At 45.5% G+C, this 16465-nt stretch overlaps 1 protein-coding gene across 7 annotated transcripts in view; it reads left to right on the top strand.

Moving 5' to 3' along the window:
• Window positions 1-16465, top strand: part of ELP2 (elongator acetyltransferase complex subunit 2) — a 1253630-nt gene that overhangs the window by 688996 nt on the left and 548169 nt on the right. For 4 of the 7 annotated variants that reach the window (XM_069219622.1, XM_069219623.1, XM_069219616.1 and 1 more), the window contains one exon: window positions 885-986. In XM_069219622.1, coding sequence (XP_069075723.1) covers window positions 885-986 — 102 coding nt within the window. The remainder of the gene's footprint in view (window positions 1-884; window positions 987-16465) is intronic. The other 3 variants (XM_069219617.1, XM_069219624.1, XM_069219619.1) reach the window with 1 other exon arrangement.

Below are 16465 nucleotides of genomic sequence, written 5' to 3'. Positions count from 1 at the left end.
TTTTCAAAGCAAAGCAATCTACAGCATTCAACACGTTACTGAAAAAGTAGAAACAAATAACACACTAAATACAGTTATTAAACTGAATATAATATAGTTGGATTCAGCTCATTTTGTTAAACAACCCAAAAACACAACCATCTGGAAACACGAGCCAAATCAAACTAAAAGTGTGACGAAAGTAAAAGAAAAGGCCAGAGGATAATAGTACATGTAACAGGGCCAGTTGCGTGGGTAAGAACACACCAAAAGGAAGAACAAATGTGAAAAATGCACCACAGAACACAAAGGAATTTCGAAACACACACAAAGGAAAGAATTAAAAGCCCATATGCTGATTTACAGCACAAATTATTCCACAGCACTCAGCAGTAAAACATATGCAGAAGATTAATTGGAGGACCAAGAGGAAACAACTGCTTCAGTTCGGGGAAGACACTTTCTCCGCAACCTGGAGCTTTTTGTCCTCAGCCTTGTTGCTGGAAATCGCCTAATATGCTAGCTGGCTGACCTGGAGTTCTTGTTGGATGAAACCTAGGGACATGTGCCATGGTAAAGCCTCATCTCCAGTCTAGAGACGTTTACCTTGGTAAATTCCACTATGTGTGGTAAATGCCATTATCAAATATATAGGGACTATGCACAGATTGTATAGCACCAGCAATTTCTGGGTGTGATAAAACCTGCATCTTTCTGGATACATTTTGGGTTTCTCACTTCGTGGTTGCATACACAGGGGTAAATAGGAGATAATTATTATGAGATGGAGAAAAAATCGCAGAAAAAGAGAATTGATCCTGCCTGTTTTCTCAGGATTATTGCAATGTGATAACTGCACACACTGTTGTTAAATCATTCATGTTAATTTACAACCTTTTTTTAAGCAGGAGAGTTGGCTGACAAATCAGTTTACGAAGAAGAAAGCAGATTCAGCAGCGTATCAGATCAATATTCTCAGACCTATTTTCATCCCATAAGACTTAAAGGTAGAGTAAACAAGTAGAAACATTTAATTGTTTTGTTTGTTCTTTGTCGTTTTTACCACACGATGAAATCTGATTTGAACATGGTTGCATATCTAAAAGTCTAATGATCTTATAATCGTAACATTAAGTCCACCTGTATGCTTTTTTGACAGCAAGTATCTACCACCTGCATTTAGTTTGCATGTGGACATTGAAAACATTAGCAACATTATGTGTCCTGTAAGTTATGAAAAAATTAGCAGCATTAGGTGCTTTGTAAGTTAACTGTATGTCTGAGGCGTCGTTGCCCTTCTGGTGTACGTGCACCTCCGTGCAGAATTTTCCCTCCTGCATGAGTCTTCAAAACATTCTAGAGGATGTCAGCAGGCAAAATGTAACTGGGATGGAAAGTACATACTCATTAGACTCCATGCTGCTTCCAAAAGGCAGATATGGGGGAGAGGGTATGGAGTGAAGCCATGACGACTAGTAAGTAGAGACCAGGAGCCCTAAATGGGCAGTGGAAATTAAAAAAAACAGTACTAAGAGGCCAACAACAACCAACGTTTGAAATGTATTGAGAATATATGAAGGATTCAGTGACCAGTGTCTTCCTAAACGTCTCTGGGTTGTAGGAAGAGTGCAATAGCAAAGCCCTAATAGCCGATAACAGAAATTACATTGATGACCTGATTATAGTGTAAAGTGTAGTCCATGCCAGTTGATGATATTCTTGATACAAACTTATGGAAGGAGAGACAGGAGAGGCCTAGGGCCTGATTTAGAGTTCAGCAGAGGGGTTACTCATTCCAACGATGATGGATATCCCGTCCGCCGAAATATAAATCCCAATATATTATATGGGATTTATATCTAGTCGGACGGGATATCCATCACCGTTGTGACGGAGTAACCTCTCCGTCAAACTCTAAATCAGGCCCTCAATGATTTAAATAAGCAGCTGTGCTGTAAAAGAATTGAGTGAATGAATGGCTCTTTATTTTTCATATGTGAAATCAGCATATTACAAACAAGAAATGAGAGACTCAAACTTTTATAGGAAAAATTGCACATTACACTAATTTACACATATACAATATTGTCGCAGCTGAGGGACACATAGCAATGTGTCTACATTCGGTTAAGTGATTATAATGAGTATTACAGGGAGAGACACACAGATAGAAAGCAGGAATTATGATAAGCTATATTTCAAATTCTTAATTTTATTAGAAATGTGGAGGCATACCGTTTGTACGTATCATTCCTGTCTTTGATGTGCCCAACTGCAAAGAAACAGAACACTACAAGTGCTTCCACTTCTCTCTGGGACTTGATGACAAAGTGTGTGTTTGGGCCGCCAATGAGGATACAATAATTATCCTCAGAGTTACTACTGCTAATATCCAGACTTTTTTGGTCTGCCTATGTTCGGCTCTAGTCGTTTACCAAGGCTTTAAGTCAGCTTCTTTCAGCCATAAGTTGCTTTGAGTCTGCTCAGTCACCTTTGCTAACTGCCATGCATCACTGATTAGAATAGTACATTTTAGTGCTTGTGTCCGCAACACCAAACTACAATGCCAGGTCATGCATTATCAGGGAGCTAGCTTCTTTTTGTGTGATGAGGCACTGCAGCCAATTGCGGCTAAGCAGTAATGGTCACTTCTCAGGAGCCAGTGAGTCAGTGTGAACCAGGCCCAGATCAAGCAGAGGCATATTGCTATAGATCAGTGGTTCCCATCCTGTGGTCTAGGGGACCACTGTGGGTCCGCAAAGTCTCGTCAGGGGGTCCGTGACTGCTTGGAAAATTAAATAACATTAACAGATGAATAAAGTGTATATAAATAAAGTGGCTAAATGTACAATTGAAAACTTTTAAATGTACTGTAAATGTCAAGGAATTTGAAATTGGAGGCTAAAAATTGAAATAGTATCCTCAGATTGATCTGTGGGAGCATTGCAGCTTCATTAAACAGGCTATATTATGGACAACGTGTGACTTCAATTGAATTTAGAATGGCTCCAACCTTCCTATTAAAATGATTATTATTTTTATTTATATTTGTTTGCAAATTGAATTATGTTATGTTGCATATATTTATAGAGCGCACATACACCCAGTGGTTTCATGCACTAAAGGATTCTAATAAGAGGTTTGCCCCACCATAAGAACTGTAACTCATATGCCTGCATAAAGACCCATGGTCTTCAGGATTTTCCTACATTTTTGATAGCAGGAAGTGGATCCGATCTCCTGGGGAAAGGAATTCCAGACGTGGGGAGCAAGAACTAAAAACCAGGACTGCCCAGCCTCTTTTTTTTTTTTTAAATATTGGGGTGTGGAGTAGGTTCATATGGATCGTTCTTAAGTTTCCGTTGGGAATGTATTTTTTAATTCTAGCTGAGATGAAGGTGGGGCTTCTTCCATAAATGGATTTAAAAATAATACATCCAGTCTTAAAGATGGTACGTTGTGTCACCTGCAGCAAGTGGAATTTCTTCATCTGGGTGTAAAGTGACACTGTCTAGGTTCTTTAAATATAAGTCTAGTTGCTTGATTTTGTACGAGTTGAAGTCTCGGAGAAAGATATTTAAGGAGGCCAAGATATAAGGCGTTGCCATAGTCAATACGTAAAGTGACTTACAGCAAGGATGACTAGGATTAGAGCTTCCATAGTGAGAAACTTGCTGATTTTCTGCAACAACGAAAAGGAAGCCGATATAACAAAACCAACTTGGGATTTCATTGACCGCTGTTTGTCAATTATGATTCCTAGACTTTTTACTGAGTGCTTGGGTTAGGGAGAACTACCGATTGATGATGGCCAAAAGGAGAGAATCCATCTCTCAATTATATTATATTTTAAGTTATGACAGTCTCTGTTTTATCACAGTTCAGCTTAATCTGATTGTTATTCATCCAATCTCTGATAAATAGCATGTTATTATAAATAAATGTGTTTGTTAAATGTGTAAATAAACTGTGTTATCATTTGTGTATGTGTTTGATGGAATGCATATCTCTGCTTTTTTTGTGTATTGTTTTGCGGTTCAAATGTAGACTGAGGTCCCCGGCTTATGCAGTAATGACTCAGTGGTGGGATCCCGGATTCCAATATTAATTCAGTGGGGGTCCCGAACTTCCAGTAATGATAAAGTAGGGGTCCACAGAAGTCAAAAGGTTGAGAACCACTGCTATAGATATCCCTGACTGGACCCTTCATTTGTTTACTTGAAGCATTATTTTAGACGCTCCATCATCCAGCGGTGTTTGTGTTCCTTTTCCTAGTGTTACAGCTAGTTTCGAGAGTAGAAAGTGCAGCAAGTACGAGTGCTGCTGCTGAGTGTACCGTGACCTGGCGTCCATTCATCGGAGGCCAGTCCGGAAAGAAAGCCTTCCATCGTGACTGGGCTTGACTGGTAAGACCGAGCCTAGCTTTTCAAGAGCAAAGAGTAGTATAAGCACAGAGCAAGGCTGGCTCAGGTTGGACAAGTTTGTCACTAGCTTGGCACAGGTCAGTCTAGCACTGGGGCCAATTTCCTTATAAACAACCCTTCCCTTTTACAAAGCAAATTATAATAATAATAACAGTCACTGATGCCCCTTTACATAGCGTTATGATTGTAAGGCATAGAAAAAAACAAATACACCAGTTCTCCCTTACACATCATCATGAATGTAGGATGTAAGCTAAAGATAAAAAGGCAAGTTAATTTGTGATCCTTTTATGTTGATGAAATTAAATTAAATCAAGCCTGAATTAATGTACCAGGAGAAGTTGTAATGAGTGAACCTCAAGAAAATGAAGTTTGTGGTTTTGTAGTATAAAAGTTATAGAACTATCATATTTCGGGCAGCATTATCGTTTAAACTGCCCTATATCAGGACTTTTTTAAATGTATGGCTCAGGTCTCATAAGACGATTAACAAGAAATGTTGTTTTAACCTTCCAGTTTTGTACCATAGCCAACCTGCTTCTCAAGGGCTTGTTTTTACTTGTCAGAAAATGCCACTCGAGGTGTCATCTGTTTGGCAGTAGTATGCCACTAAACTGAAACTAAAAATATCACAAATAAACAATACAAATTCTTGCCAGCTACTTATGATTCTGCCATTGCTTATAGTAAGTCTTGTTCATATTGTTGGTCTTTCCATAGAAATAGTTCCTCCTTATTGCGTGGCAGCCAATTCATTGGTGCATTAGGCTTATGGTGTGTTTTCATTGGCATGAAAGGACTGTGGGAGATCCTGTACTGCAATGGAAGACCATTGTTGTTATGCCGTATAGTTTTATATCTGTCATAATTAGGCTTGGGCGAAGGTAGCGAAGTTTCACTCTGCGGAGTTCCACTTACAGTAGAGTAGTTATAGTTCTGAACCGTAGGATCTTCATTGATAGTTATAAACTCAGAATAATTCCATGCTGCCCACATGGAACCCGGAACACCTTCAGTATATCTTTATATTTCATAAAATGTTTTAATCATGTTCATCACTTGTAGGAAGCTGGCTCTGTATATACTATCTCAGAGTGGGAGACATTGTGTACAAAGTCCAGGGGTTCCCCAAGAGGCTGACAGAGGCAATAATAGATAATACTAATGGTCTATTTGTAGTAGTGTGGTCGAGCAGTTAGACTTGTCAGAGGGTAGTGTTGAGCATTTGTTGTACACACACAAGCAATAAATGAGAACACACACTCAATGACTTAACTCCAGGCCAATAGGTTTTTATTATATAGAAAAATATTATTTTGGTAATTTATTTTTAGAGCCACAATATTCAAATTGCAGGTAAGTACATTAAATGTAAGGTACTTTGCATAGGTATAGTTAGAACTTTGAACAAAAACTGTAATGTACACAGTTTTTTTATAAAATGGCAATAAGCTATTTTAAAAGTGGACACTGTAAAATTCAACATTTCCTAGGGAGGTAAGTGCAGTTTGGTTAATACGGTAAGTAAATAACTTACAAGTCCAGTCCCCGGGGCATAGGTAACCCACCATTGGGGGTTCAAGTCCACTCCAAACACCCAGCACCAGCAACACAGGGCCGGTCAGGTGCAGAGGTCAAAGAGAAGCCAAAATAACATGGGCGCTTATAGAGACAGGGGGTACTCCGGTTCTGGTCTGCTGGCAGGTAAGTACCCGCGTCCTCGGAGGGCAGACCAGGAGGGTTTAGTAGAGCACTGGGGGGGTCCCAAGTAGGCACACAAAACACACCCTCAGTGGCATCTGGGTGCAGTGGGCAAACCAGGCGACGGGTTTGCAATAGATTTCAATGGAGGAACCCAGGGGTCACTCAGACGTTGCAGGCAGGGCACAGGGGGGCTTCTCGGGCCAGCCACTGACTGGGCAAGGGTGAGGGTGGCCTGCTGGTCGTTGCTGCACCGGTGGTGGGTTTCTAACAGACCTGAGGGTTGCAGGTGTAGTACTTCTCCAAGCATCGCATATCTTTGTCCCGGGCAGTCGCTGTCAGGGGGGTCCTCGGGATTCCCTCTGCAGGTGTAGTCGTGGGGGTGCAGAGAGGTCAGCCCATGGGGGACAAGTCATCTGAGTCGCCTGGGGGTCCTCTCTGCGTCATTGGTTTCTCTGGACACAGGCCAGGGGCATCGGGTGCAGAGTGGTGGGAACTCACGCTTCTGGAGTGAGGTGAGAGACCCTTTAAAGATGGTTTCTTCTTGCTTGGTTGGACAGACCCGCTGTCCACAGGAGTTCTTGATCCTTTGTAGATGCAGGGCAGTCCTCTGAGTCGGCAGAGGTCGCTGGGCCTGCAGGATGCGTCGCTGGTGCAGGTTCTCTGAAGTTGGAGACAGGCCGGTAGGGCTGGGGCCAAAGCAGTTGTCATCTTCCTTCTTCTCTGTGGGTTTTTTCAGCTAGGCAGTCCTTCTTCTTTGCAGGTTGTCAGGAATCTAAATCTTTTAGTACAGGGAGCCCTTAAATACAAGATTTAGGGGCATTTTTAGGGGTCAGAAGCCAGTAGCTACACCCTCCTTGTGCTCACTCCCTTTGGGGAGGGGAGCACATCCCTATCCCTATTGGTCCTAATCCTCCAAAGCAAGATGAAGGATTTCTCAAGGAGGGGGTCCCTTCAGCTCTGGACACCTTAGAGGTAGTCCTGGCTGAGGGGGTGACTCCTCCTTGTTTTTCCTCATTATCCCTCTGAACTTGCCACCAGAAGTGGGGCTTTGTCCGGGGACTGGGCATCTCCACTAGCTGGAGTGCCCTGGGGCATTGTAACACGAAGCCTGAGCCTTTGAGGCTCACTGCTAGTTATTACAGCTCCTGCCGGGGGAGGTGTGAAGTGCAGGCTTTGTTTCTGGCCCCAGAGAGCACAAAGGCTCTCACCCCAGGGGGTCAGAAACTCGTCTCTCATTGGCAGGCTGGCACAGACCAGTCAGTCCTGCACTGAAGGATAGGGTAAAATACCAGGGGCATCTCTAAGATGCCCTCTGTGTGCATTTTTTAATAAATCCAACACTGGAATCAGTGTGGGTTTATTATTCTGAGAAGCTTGGTAACACACTTCCCAGTATTCAGTGTAGCCATTATGGAACTGTGGAGTTCATTTTGACAAACTCCCAGACCATATGCTTAATATGGACACACTGTACTTACAATGTCTAAGAATGGACTTAGACACTGTAGTGGCATATTGCTCATGCAGCTGTGCCCTCACCTGTGGTATAGTGCACCCTGCCTTATGGCTTTAAGGCCTGCTACAGGGGTGACTTATCTATGTCCCAGGCAGTGTTTTGTGGGCATGGCACCCTGAGGGGGATGCCATGTCGACTTTGCCTCTTTCTCCCCACCAACACACACAATCTGCAATTGCAGTGTACATGTGTTAGGTGAGGGGTCCCTTAGGGGGGCACAACACATGCTGCAGCCCTCAGGGACCTTCCGTGGTCACAGGGCCCTCGGTGCCACTGGTACCTTTTGCAAGGGGCTGATCTGTGCGCCAGTGGTGTGTCAATTGTGAAACAATGGTAAATTTTTTGTGAAAGAACACTGGTGCTGGGGCCGGGTTAGCAGGGTCCTACCACACTCTGTCAAGTCAGCATCAATGTCAGGCAATAGGTGTGTGTGTGGGGGGGGGGTAACTGCAACAAGGAGCCATTTTCCTACATCACTTGAATAATTTTCTTCATAGTAGCAGTGTAGACTATCAATGATGTATTTTTCCTTGAAATGCTGAAGCAGCGTAGTAAGAATTATAGTGAGAAAAAGGCCTTTTTAGGATCTGCAACACTTAGGGCCCTCATTACAACCCTGGCGGTCGGTGATAAAGTGGCAGTACTACTGCCAACAAGCCGGCGGTAAAAGAAAATGGAATTATGACCCTGGCGGAAACCGCCCACACAAACAGCCACTTTAACACACCGACTGTCACAGCAGTAGCAACAAGCACCGCGGCGGTAACCACCAACAGCCAGGCGGAAGACAATGTACCCCCCACTATATTACAAGAGGCCTATCCGCCACCTTTTCTGTGGCGGTACTAACAACATCAAAAGCATGGCAGACACAGAAGGCAAAGTACTCTCCTCAGGAGACCCAGGGAAGAACCACGCTGCCCTGGAGCCCGAAATACAGGTGTTCACCATGCTGGTCTACCTCCCCCTACACCAGGAATACCAACGCCGGTGACGACGACCACAGTGAGTAGTGCCGCCTAGCATACAGGGGAGGGGGAGGAAAAAGAGAGTGACACACACGCAACACCCCCACCCCAACCCCCAACAGCATACACACAAACAGATGCAACAACATTACACATCCACCCCGTACCCCACAGGAATAATGCAAGGACAAAAGGAATTGATTTAAGTGAGTGTAATAAGATAAAATACTAGAAATACGTCCTCAAAAATCGAATCCGTATTTACATATATACAAATGGAGGGACACTGCCCAGTCCATAATGTCTGTGGGCCACAGGGCCACATCACATAGGCCAAGGCCCCATCTTACTCCTGCATCAACACGTAGAGTACACTGCAGGGGCATCAGGTCGAAAATACACAGGCACCTCTGGGGGATGAGGAATGGGGGGGCCCTCAGCCGGAAGATGGTACAACACCACTTGTCCTTGAGGGAGCAACTTAACCTGTGCTTGGTCCCGGGGAGTGCAGAGCCACAGTCACTCAAGTGGGGGGTTAGCCCACTGCTTGGTCCTGGGGAGTGCAAGGCCACAGTCTCTCTAGTTGGTGGTTTGCCTACTGCTTGGTCCTGGGGAGTGCAAAGCCACAGCCTCTCAAGTGGGTGGTTTGCCAACTACTTGGTCCTGGGGAGTGCAAAGCCACAGTCTCTATAGTGGGTGGTTTGCCCACTGCTTGGTCCTGGGGAGTGCAAGGCCACAGTCTCTCTAGTTTGTGGTTTGCCCACTGCTTGGTCCTGGGGAGTGCAAGGCCACAGGTCCTGGGGAGTGCAAGGCCACAGTCTTTCTAGTGGGTGGTTTGCCCACTGCTTGGTCCTGGGGAGTGCAAAGCCACAGTCTCTTTAGTGGGTGGTTTGCCCACTGTGAGAAGGTAGCCTCTTTCTAGCCTTGTTACCCCCACTTTTGGCCTGTTTGTGAGTGTATGTCAGGGTGTTTGTCACTGTTTTCACTGTCTCACTGGGATCCTGATAGCCAGGCCTCAGTGCTCATAGTGAAAACACTATGTTTTCAGTATGGTTGTTATGTGTCACTGGGATCCTGCTAGTCAGGACCCCAGTGCTCATAGGTTTGTGGCCTATATGTATGTGTCACTGGGACCCTGTCACACAGGGCCCCAGTGCTCATAGGTGTGCATGTATATGTTCCCTGTGTGGTGCCTAACTGTCTCACTGAGGCTCTGCTAACCAGAACCTCAGTGGTTATGCTCTCTCATTACTTTCAAATTGTCACTAACAGGCTAGTGACCAATTTTACCAATTTACATTGGCTTACTGGAACACCCTTATAATTCCCTAGTATATGGTACTGAGGTACCCAGGGTATTGGGGTTCCAGGAGATCCCTATGGGCTGCAGCATTTCTTTTGCCACCCATAGGGAGCTCTGACAATTCTTACACAGGCCTGCCACAGCAGCCTGAGTGAAATAACGTCCACGTTATTTCACAGCCATTTTACACTGCACTTAAGTAACTTATAAGTCACCTATATGTCTAACCTTTACCTGGTAAAGGTTAGGTGCAAAGTTACTTAGTGTGAGGGCACCCTGGCACTAGCCAAGGTGCCCCCACATTGTTCAGAGCCAATGCACTGAACTTTGTGAGTGCGGGGACACCATTACACGCGTGCACTACATATAGGTCACTACCTATATGTAGCTTCACCATGGTAACTCCGAATATGGCCATGTAACATGTCTATGATCATGGAATTGCCCCCTCTATGCCATCCTGGCATTATTGGTACAATTCCATGATCCCAGTGGTCTGTAGCACAGACCCTGGTACTGCCAGACTGCCCTTCCTGGGGTTTCACTGCAGCTGCTGCTGCTGCCAACCCCTCAGACAGGCAGCTGCCCTCCTGGGGTCCAGCCAGGCCTGGCCCAGGATGGCAGAACAAAGAACTTCCTCTGAGAGAGGGTGTGACACCCTCTCCCTTTGGAAAATGGTGTGAAGGCAGGGGAGGAGTAGCCTCCCCCAGCCTCTGGAAATGCTTTGTTGGGCACAGATGTGCCCAATTCTGCATAAGCCAGTCTACACCGGTTCAGGGACCCCTTAGCCCCTGCTCTGGCGCGAAACTGGACAAAGGAAAGGGGAGTGACCACTCCCCTGACCTGCACCTCCCCTGGGAGGTGTCCAGAGCTCCTCCAGTGTGCTCCAGACCTCTGCCATCTTGGAAACAGAGGTGCTGCTGGCACACTGGACTGCTCTGAGTGGCCAGTGCCACCAGGTGACGTCAGAGACTCCTGCTGATAGGCTCCTTCAGGTGTTAGTAGCCTTTCCTCTCTCCTAGGTAGCCAAACCCTCTTTTCTGGCTATTTAGGGTCTCTGTCTCTGGGGAAACTTTAGATAACGAATGCATGAGCTCAGCCGAGTTCCTCTGCATCTCCCTCTTCACCTTCTGATAAGGAATCGACCGCTGACCGCGCTGGAAGCCTGCAAACCTGCAACATAGTAGCAAAGACGACTACTGCAACTCTGTAACGCTGATCCTGCCGCCTTCTCGACTGTTTTCCTGCTTGTGCATGCTGTGGGGGTAGTCTGCCTCCTCTCTGCACCAGAAGCTCCGAAGAAATCTCCCGTGGGTCGACGGAATCTTCCCCCTGCAACCGCAGGCACCAAAAAGCTGCATCTCCGGTCCCTTGGGTCTCCTCTCAGCACGACGAGCGAGGTCCCTCGAATCCAGCGACACCGTCCAAGTGACCCCCACAGTCCAGTGACTCTTCAGCCCAAGTTTGGTGGAGGTAAGTCCTTGCCTCACCTCGCTGGGCTGCATTGCTGGGAACCGCGACTTTGCAAGCTTCTCCGGCCCCTGTGCACTTCCGGCGGAAATCCTGTGTGCACAGCCAAGCCTGGGTCCACGGCACTCTAACCTGCATTGCACGACTTTCTAAGTTGGTCTCCGGCGACGTGGGACTCCTTTGTGCAACTTCGGCGAGCACCGTTTCACGCATCCTCGTAGTGCCTGTTTCTGGCACTTCTCCGGGTGCTACCTGCTTCAGTGAGGACTCTTTCTCTTGCTCGACGTCCCCTCTCTCTGCAGGTCCAATTTGCGACCTCCTGGTCCCTCCTGGGCCCCAGCAGCGTCCAAAAACGCCAAACGCACGATTTGCGTGTAGCAAGGCTTGTTGGCGTCCATCCGGCGGGAAAACACTTCTGCACGACTCTCCAAGGCGTGGGGGATCCATCCTCCAAAGGGGAAGTCTCTAGCCCTTGTCGTTCCTGCAGTATTCACAGTTCTTCAGCCTAGTAAGAGCTTCTTTGCACCAACCGCTGGCATTTCTTGGGCATCTGCCCATCTCCGAGCTGCTTGTGACTTTTGGACTTGGTCCCCTTGTTCCACAGGTACCTTCAGACAGGAATCCATCGTTGTTGCATTGCTGATTTGTGTTTTCCTTGCATTCTCCCTCTAACACGACTATTTTGTCCTAGGGGAACTTTGGTGCACTTTGCACTCACTTTTCAGGGTCTTGGGGAGGGTTATTTTTCTAACTCTCACTATTTTCTAATAGTCCCAGCGACCCTCTACAAGGTCACATAGGTTTGGGGTCCAGTCGTGGTTCACATTCCACTTTTGGAGTATATGGTTTGTGTTGCCCCTATCCCTATGTTTCCCCATTGCATCCTATTGTAATTATACATTGTTTGCACTGTTTTCTAAGACTATACTGCATATTTTTGCTATTGTGTATATATATCTTGTGTATATTTCCTATCCTCTTACTGAGGGTACACTCTAAGATACTTTGGCATATTGTCATAAAAATAAAGTACCTTTATTTTTAGTATAACTGTGTATTGTGTTTTCTTATGATATTGTGCATATGACACTAGGTGGTACTGTAGTAGCTTCACACGTCTCCTAGTTCAGCCTGAGCTGCTTTGCTAAGCTACCATTATCTATCAGCCTAAGCTGCTAGACACCCTATACACTAATAAGGGATAACTGGGCCTGGTGCAAGGTGCAAGTACCCCTTGGTACTCACTACAAGCCAGTCCAGCCTCCTACATTGGTTGTGCAGTGGTGGGATAAGTGCTTTGAGACTACTTACCACTCTTGTCATTGTACTTTTCATAAGAGAAAAATATACAAAACAAGGTCAGTGTATATACACATAGCCAAAAAGTTTTGCATTTCCTCTTTTCACTCTTTTCTAAGTGCTGAAAAGTACTTCTAAACTTTCAAAAAGTTCTTAAAAGTTTAAAAAGTTTTTTCTGTCTTTCCAAAAAGTTCTGAAAACTTTTTTTCTCTTTGTCTATCACTTTAACTCTCTCTAAAAATGTCTGGCACAGGCCAAAAAGTTGAACTGTCCAAACTTGCATATGATCACCTTAGCTGGAAAGGAGCAAGGAGTCTCTGCATAGAGAGAGGTTTGAGTGTAGGGAAGAATCCTTCTTTAGAACTGTTAATTAATATGCTTAGAGTACAGGATAAGGCCATAAGTGCCCAATCTGTTGAAAAAGTAGCTAATGGTTCTCAATCTGATCCAGGGACTCCCCCAGGAAAAGGTTCAGGAAAGAAACTTCTCAGCCTGCCCATTACTAGACAGTCTAGCATAGTTGGTACAGAGGTTGAATCACATCATACTGATGATGTGCTCTCACATTATACTGGTAGCCAAGCTGTTAGGGTGCCCTCTGTAAGGGACAGGTCTCCTTCTGTTCATTCCCATCATACCTCTGTATCTAGAAATGTCCCTCCCACCCACCCTGATGACAGATTGTTAGAAAGGGAGCTCAATAGATTGAGAGTGGAACAAACCAGACTGAAGCTCAAGAAGCAACAGCTGGATTTGGATAGACAGTCTTTAGAAGTAGAGAGGGAAAGACAGAAGTTGGGTTTAGAAACCCATGGTGGCAGCAGCAGTATTCCCCATAGTCATCCTGCAAAAGAACATGATTCCAGGAATCTGCACAAGATAGTTCCCCCTTATAAGGAGGGGGATGACATTAACAAGTGGTTTGCTGCACTTGAGAGGGCCTGTGTTGTACAGGATGTCCCTCAAAGGCAGTGGGCTGCTATCCTATGGCTATCATTTAGTGGAAAGGGTAGGGATAGACTCCTTACTGTGAAAGAAAGTGATGCCAATAATTTTACAGTTCTTAAGAATGCACTCCTGGATGGTTATGGCTTAACCACTGAACAGTACAGGATAAAGTTCAGAGAGACCAAAAAGGAGTCTTCACAAGACTGGGTTGATTTCATTGACCATTCAGTGAAGGCCTTGGAGGGGTGGTTACATGGCAGTAAAGTTACTGATTATGAAAGCCTGTATAACACAATCCTGAGAGAGCATATACTTAATAATTGTGTGTCTGATTTGTTGCACCAGTACCTGGTAGACTCTGATCTGACCTCTCCCCAAGAATTGGGAAAGAAGGCAGACAAATGGGTCAGAACAAGGGTGAACAGAAAAGTTCATACAGGGGGTGACAAAGATGGCAATAAGAAGAAAGATGGTGAAAAATCTCAAGATAAGCATGGGGATAAGGGTAAAACCAAAGATCCCACTTCAAATCTTAAACACTCTTCAGAGGGTGGGGATAAAACAAATTCTTCCTCTTCTTCCCAACCTGCACACATTAAAAAGCCTTGGTGCTTTGTGTGTAAAAACAGAGGCCATAGGCCAGGGGATAAGTCCTGTCCAGGTAAACCCCCTGAGCCTACCACCACTAATACAGCAAGCTCTAGTGCCCCTAGCAGTAGTGGTACTAGTGGTGGGACTGCTGGCAACAGTCAAGCAAAGGGTGTAGTTGGGTTCACTTATGGGTCCATAGTGGAAACTGATGTAATCAGTCCCAAGACAGTTTCTGTCACACCTAGTGGCATTGGCCTTGCCACACTGGCTGCTTGTCCCCTTACAATGGATAAGTACAGGCAGACAGTTTCAATAAATGGTGTTGAGGCCTTGGCCTACAGGGACACAGGTGCCAGTTTCACTTTGGTGACTGAAAACCTAGTGCCTCCTGAACAACACATCATTGGACAACAGTATAAGATTATTGATGTCCATAACTCCACTAAGTTTCTTCCCTTAGCTATAATTCAGTTTAGTTGGGGTGGAGTTACTGGCCCTAAGCAGGTGGTGGTATCACCTAGCTTACCTGTAGACTGTCTCTTAGGTAATGACCTAGAGGCCTCAGGTTGGGCAGATGTAGAGTTTTATGCCCATGCAGCCATGCTGGGCATCCCTGAGGAATTGTTCCCTCTCATTTCTACTGAAATGAAAAAGCAAAGGAGAGAAGGCCTGAAAACTCAGGATCCCTCTCCATCAACAGGTAAAAAGGGTATCACAGTATCCCCTAACCACCCTACCATTCAGGATACCATTCCGGTGGTGGGAGAAACCTCTCCTGGGGTGGCACCTGTTCCAAGGGAATCATCAGCTGGCAAAGCTGGACTCCCTGAGGTAGAAGTACCTCTCTGTGGGATAACTAACATTGGTGAGAAAAAGAGCACCATTTTAGTTAACATGGAGCATCCCTCCAACCCTCCCAGAGAAACTTTAGTGCAGAAACTCTGCACTGCCTCACAACACTTAGGACAGCATCCCTGCCCTAGTGTGGAGCTGATAGGACAGCATCCCTGCCCTGCTCCAACTCAAGAGAAACAGCATCCCTGTTCTCTCTTCCAGCCAGATGGACAAAGTTTTTGCCCAGCTATGGCTTTTCTGAGACAGCATCCCTGTCTGGCATTTCCATCACTACAAATAGGTTCAGTGGACAATTCCCACTGCTCTAAACTAAAACTTACTGATAGAAACTCTGAAAATACATCTTCACATTATTGCTTAGCTAAAAAACTTCAAACAGGGTGGTTTACATCCCCACAGGGAAGTAACCATATAGTGGATGATAAAGGGAGTAACCAGTCTATTGCAGAGCTACTCTCTACTTATCACCACTTAGACAATAAAGTCTCAACTGGCCAAGGTTAGCCTTATTGTCCTTCGTTTGGGGGGGGGTTGTGTGAGAAGGTAGCCTCTTTCTAGCCTTGTTACCCCCACTTTTGGCCTGTTTGTGAGTGTATGTCAGGGTGTTTGTCACTGTTTTCACTGTCTCACTGGGATCCTGATAGCCAGGCCTCAGTGCTCATAGTGAAAACACTATGTTTTCAGTATGGTTGTTATGTGTCACTGGGATCCTGCTAGTCAGGACCCCAGTGCTCATAGGTTTGTGGCCTATATGTATGTGTCACTGGGACCCTGTCACACAGGGCCCCAGTGCTCATAGGTGTGCATGTATATGTTCCCTGTGTGGTGCCTAACTGTCTCACTGAGGCTCTGCTAACCAGAACCTCAGTGGTTATGCTCTCTCATTACTTTCAAATTGTCACTAACAGGCTAGTGACCAATTTTACCAATTTACATTGGCTTACTGGAACACCCTTATAATTCCCTAGTATATGGTACTGAGGTACCCAGGGTATTGGGGTTCCAGGAGATCCCTATGGGCTGCAGCATTTCTTTTGCCACCCATAGGGAGCTCTGACAATTCTTACACAGGCCTGCCACAGCAGCCTGAGTGAAATAACGTCCACGTTATTTCACAGCCATTTTACACTGCACTTAAGTAACTTATAAGTCACCTATATGTCTAACCTTTACCTGGTAAAGGTTAGGTGCAAAGTTACTTAGTGTGAGGGCACCCTGGCACTAGCCAAGGTGCCCCCACATTGTTCAGAGCCAATGCACTGAACTTTGTGAGTGCGGGGACACCATTACACGCGTGCACTACATATAGGTCACTACCTATATGTAGCTTCACCATGGTAACTCCGAATATGGCCATGTAACATGTCTATGATCATGGAATTGCCCCCTCTATGCCATCCTGGCATTA

This window comes from Pleurodeles waltl, chromosome 2_2 (assembly GCF_031143425.1).
Source record: "Pleurodeles waltl isolate 20211129_DDA chromosome 2_2, aPleWal1.hap1.20221129, whole genome shotgun sequence".
Lineage (NCBI taxonomy): Eukaryota > Metazoa > Chordata > Amphibia > Caudata > Salamandridae > Pleurodeles > Pleurodeles waltl.
This window is presented reverse-complemented; position numbering and strand designations above follow the sequence as displayed.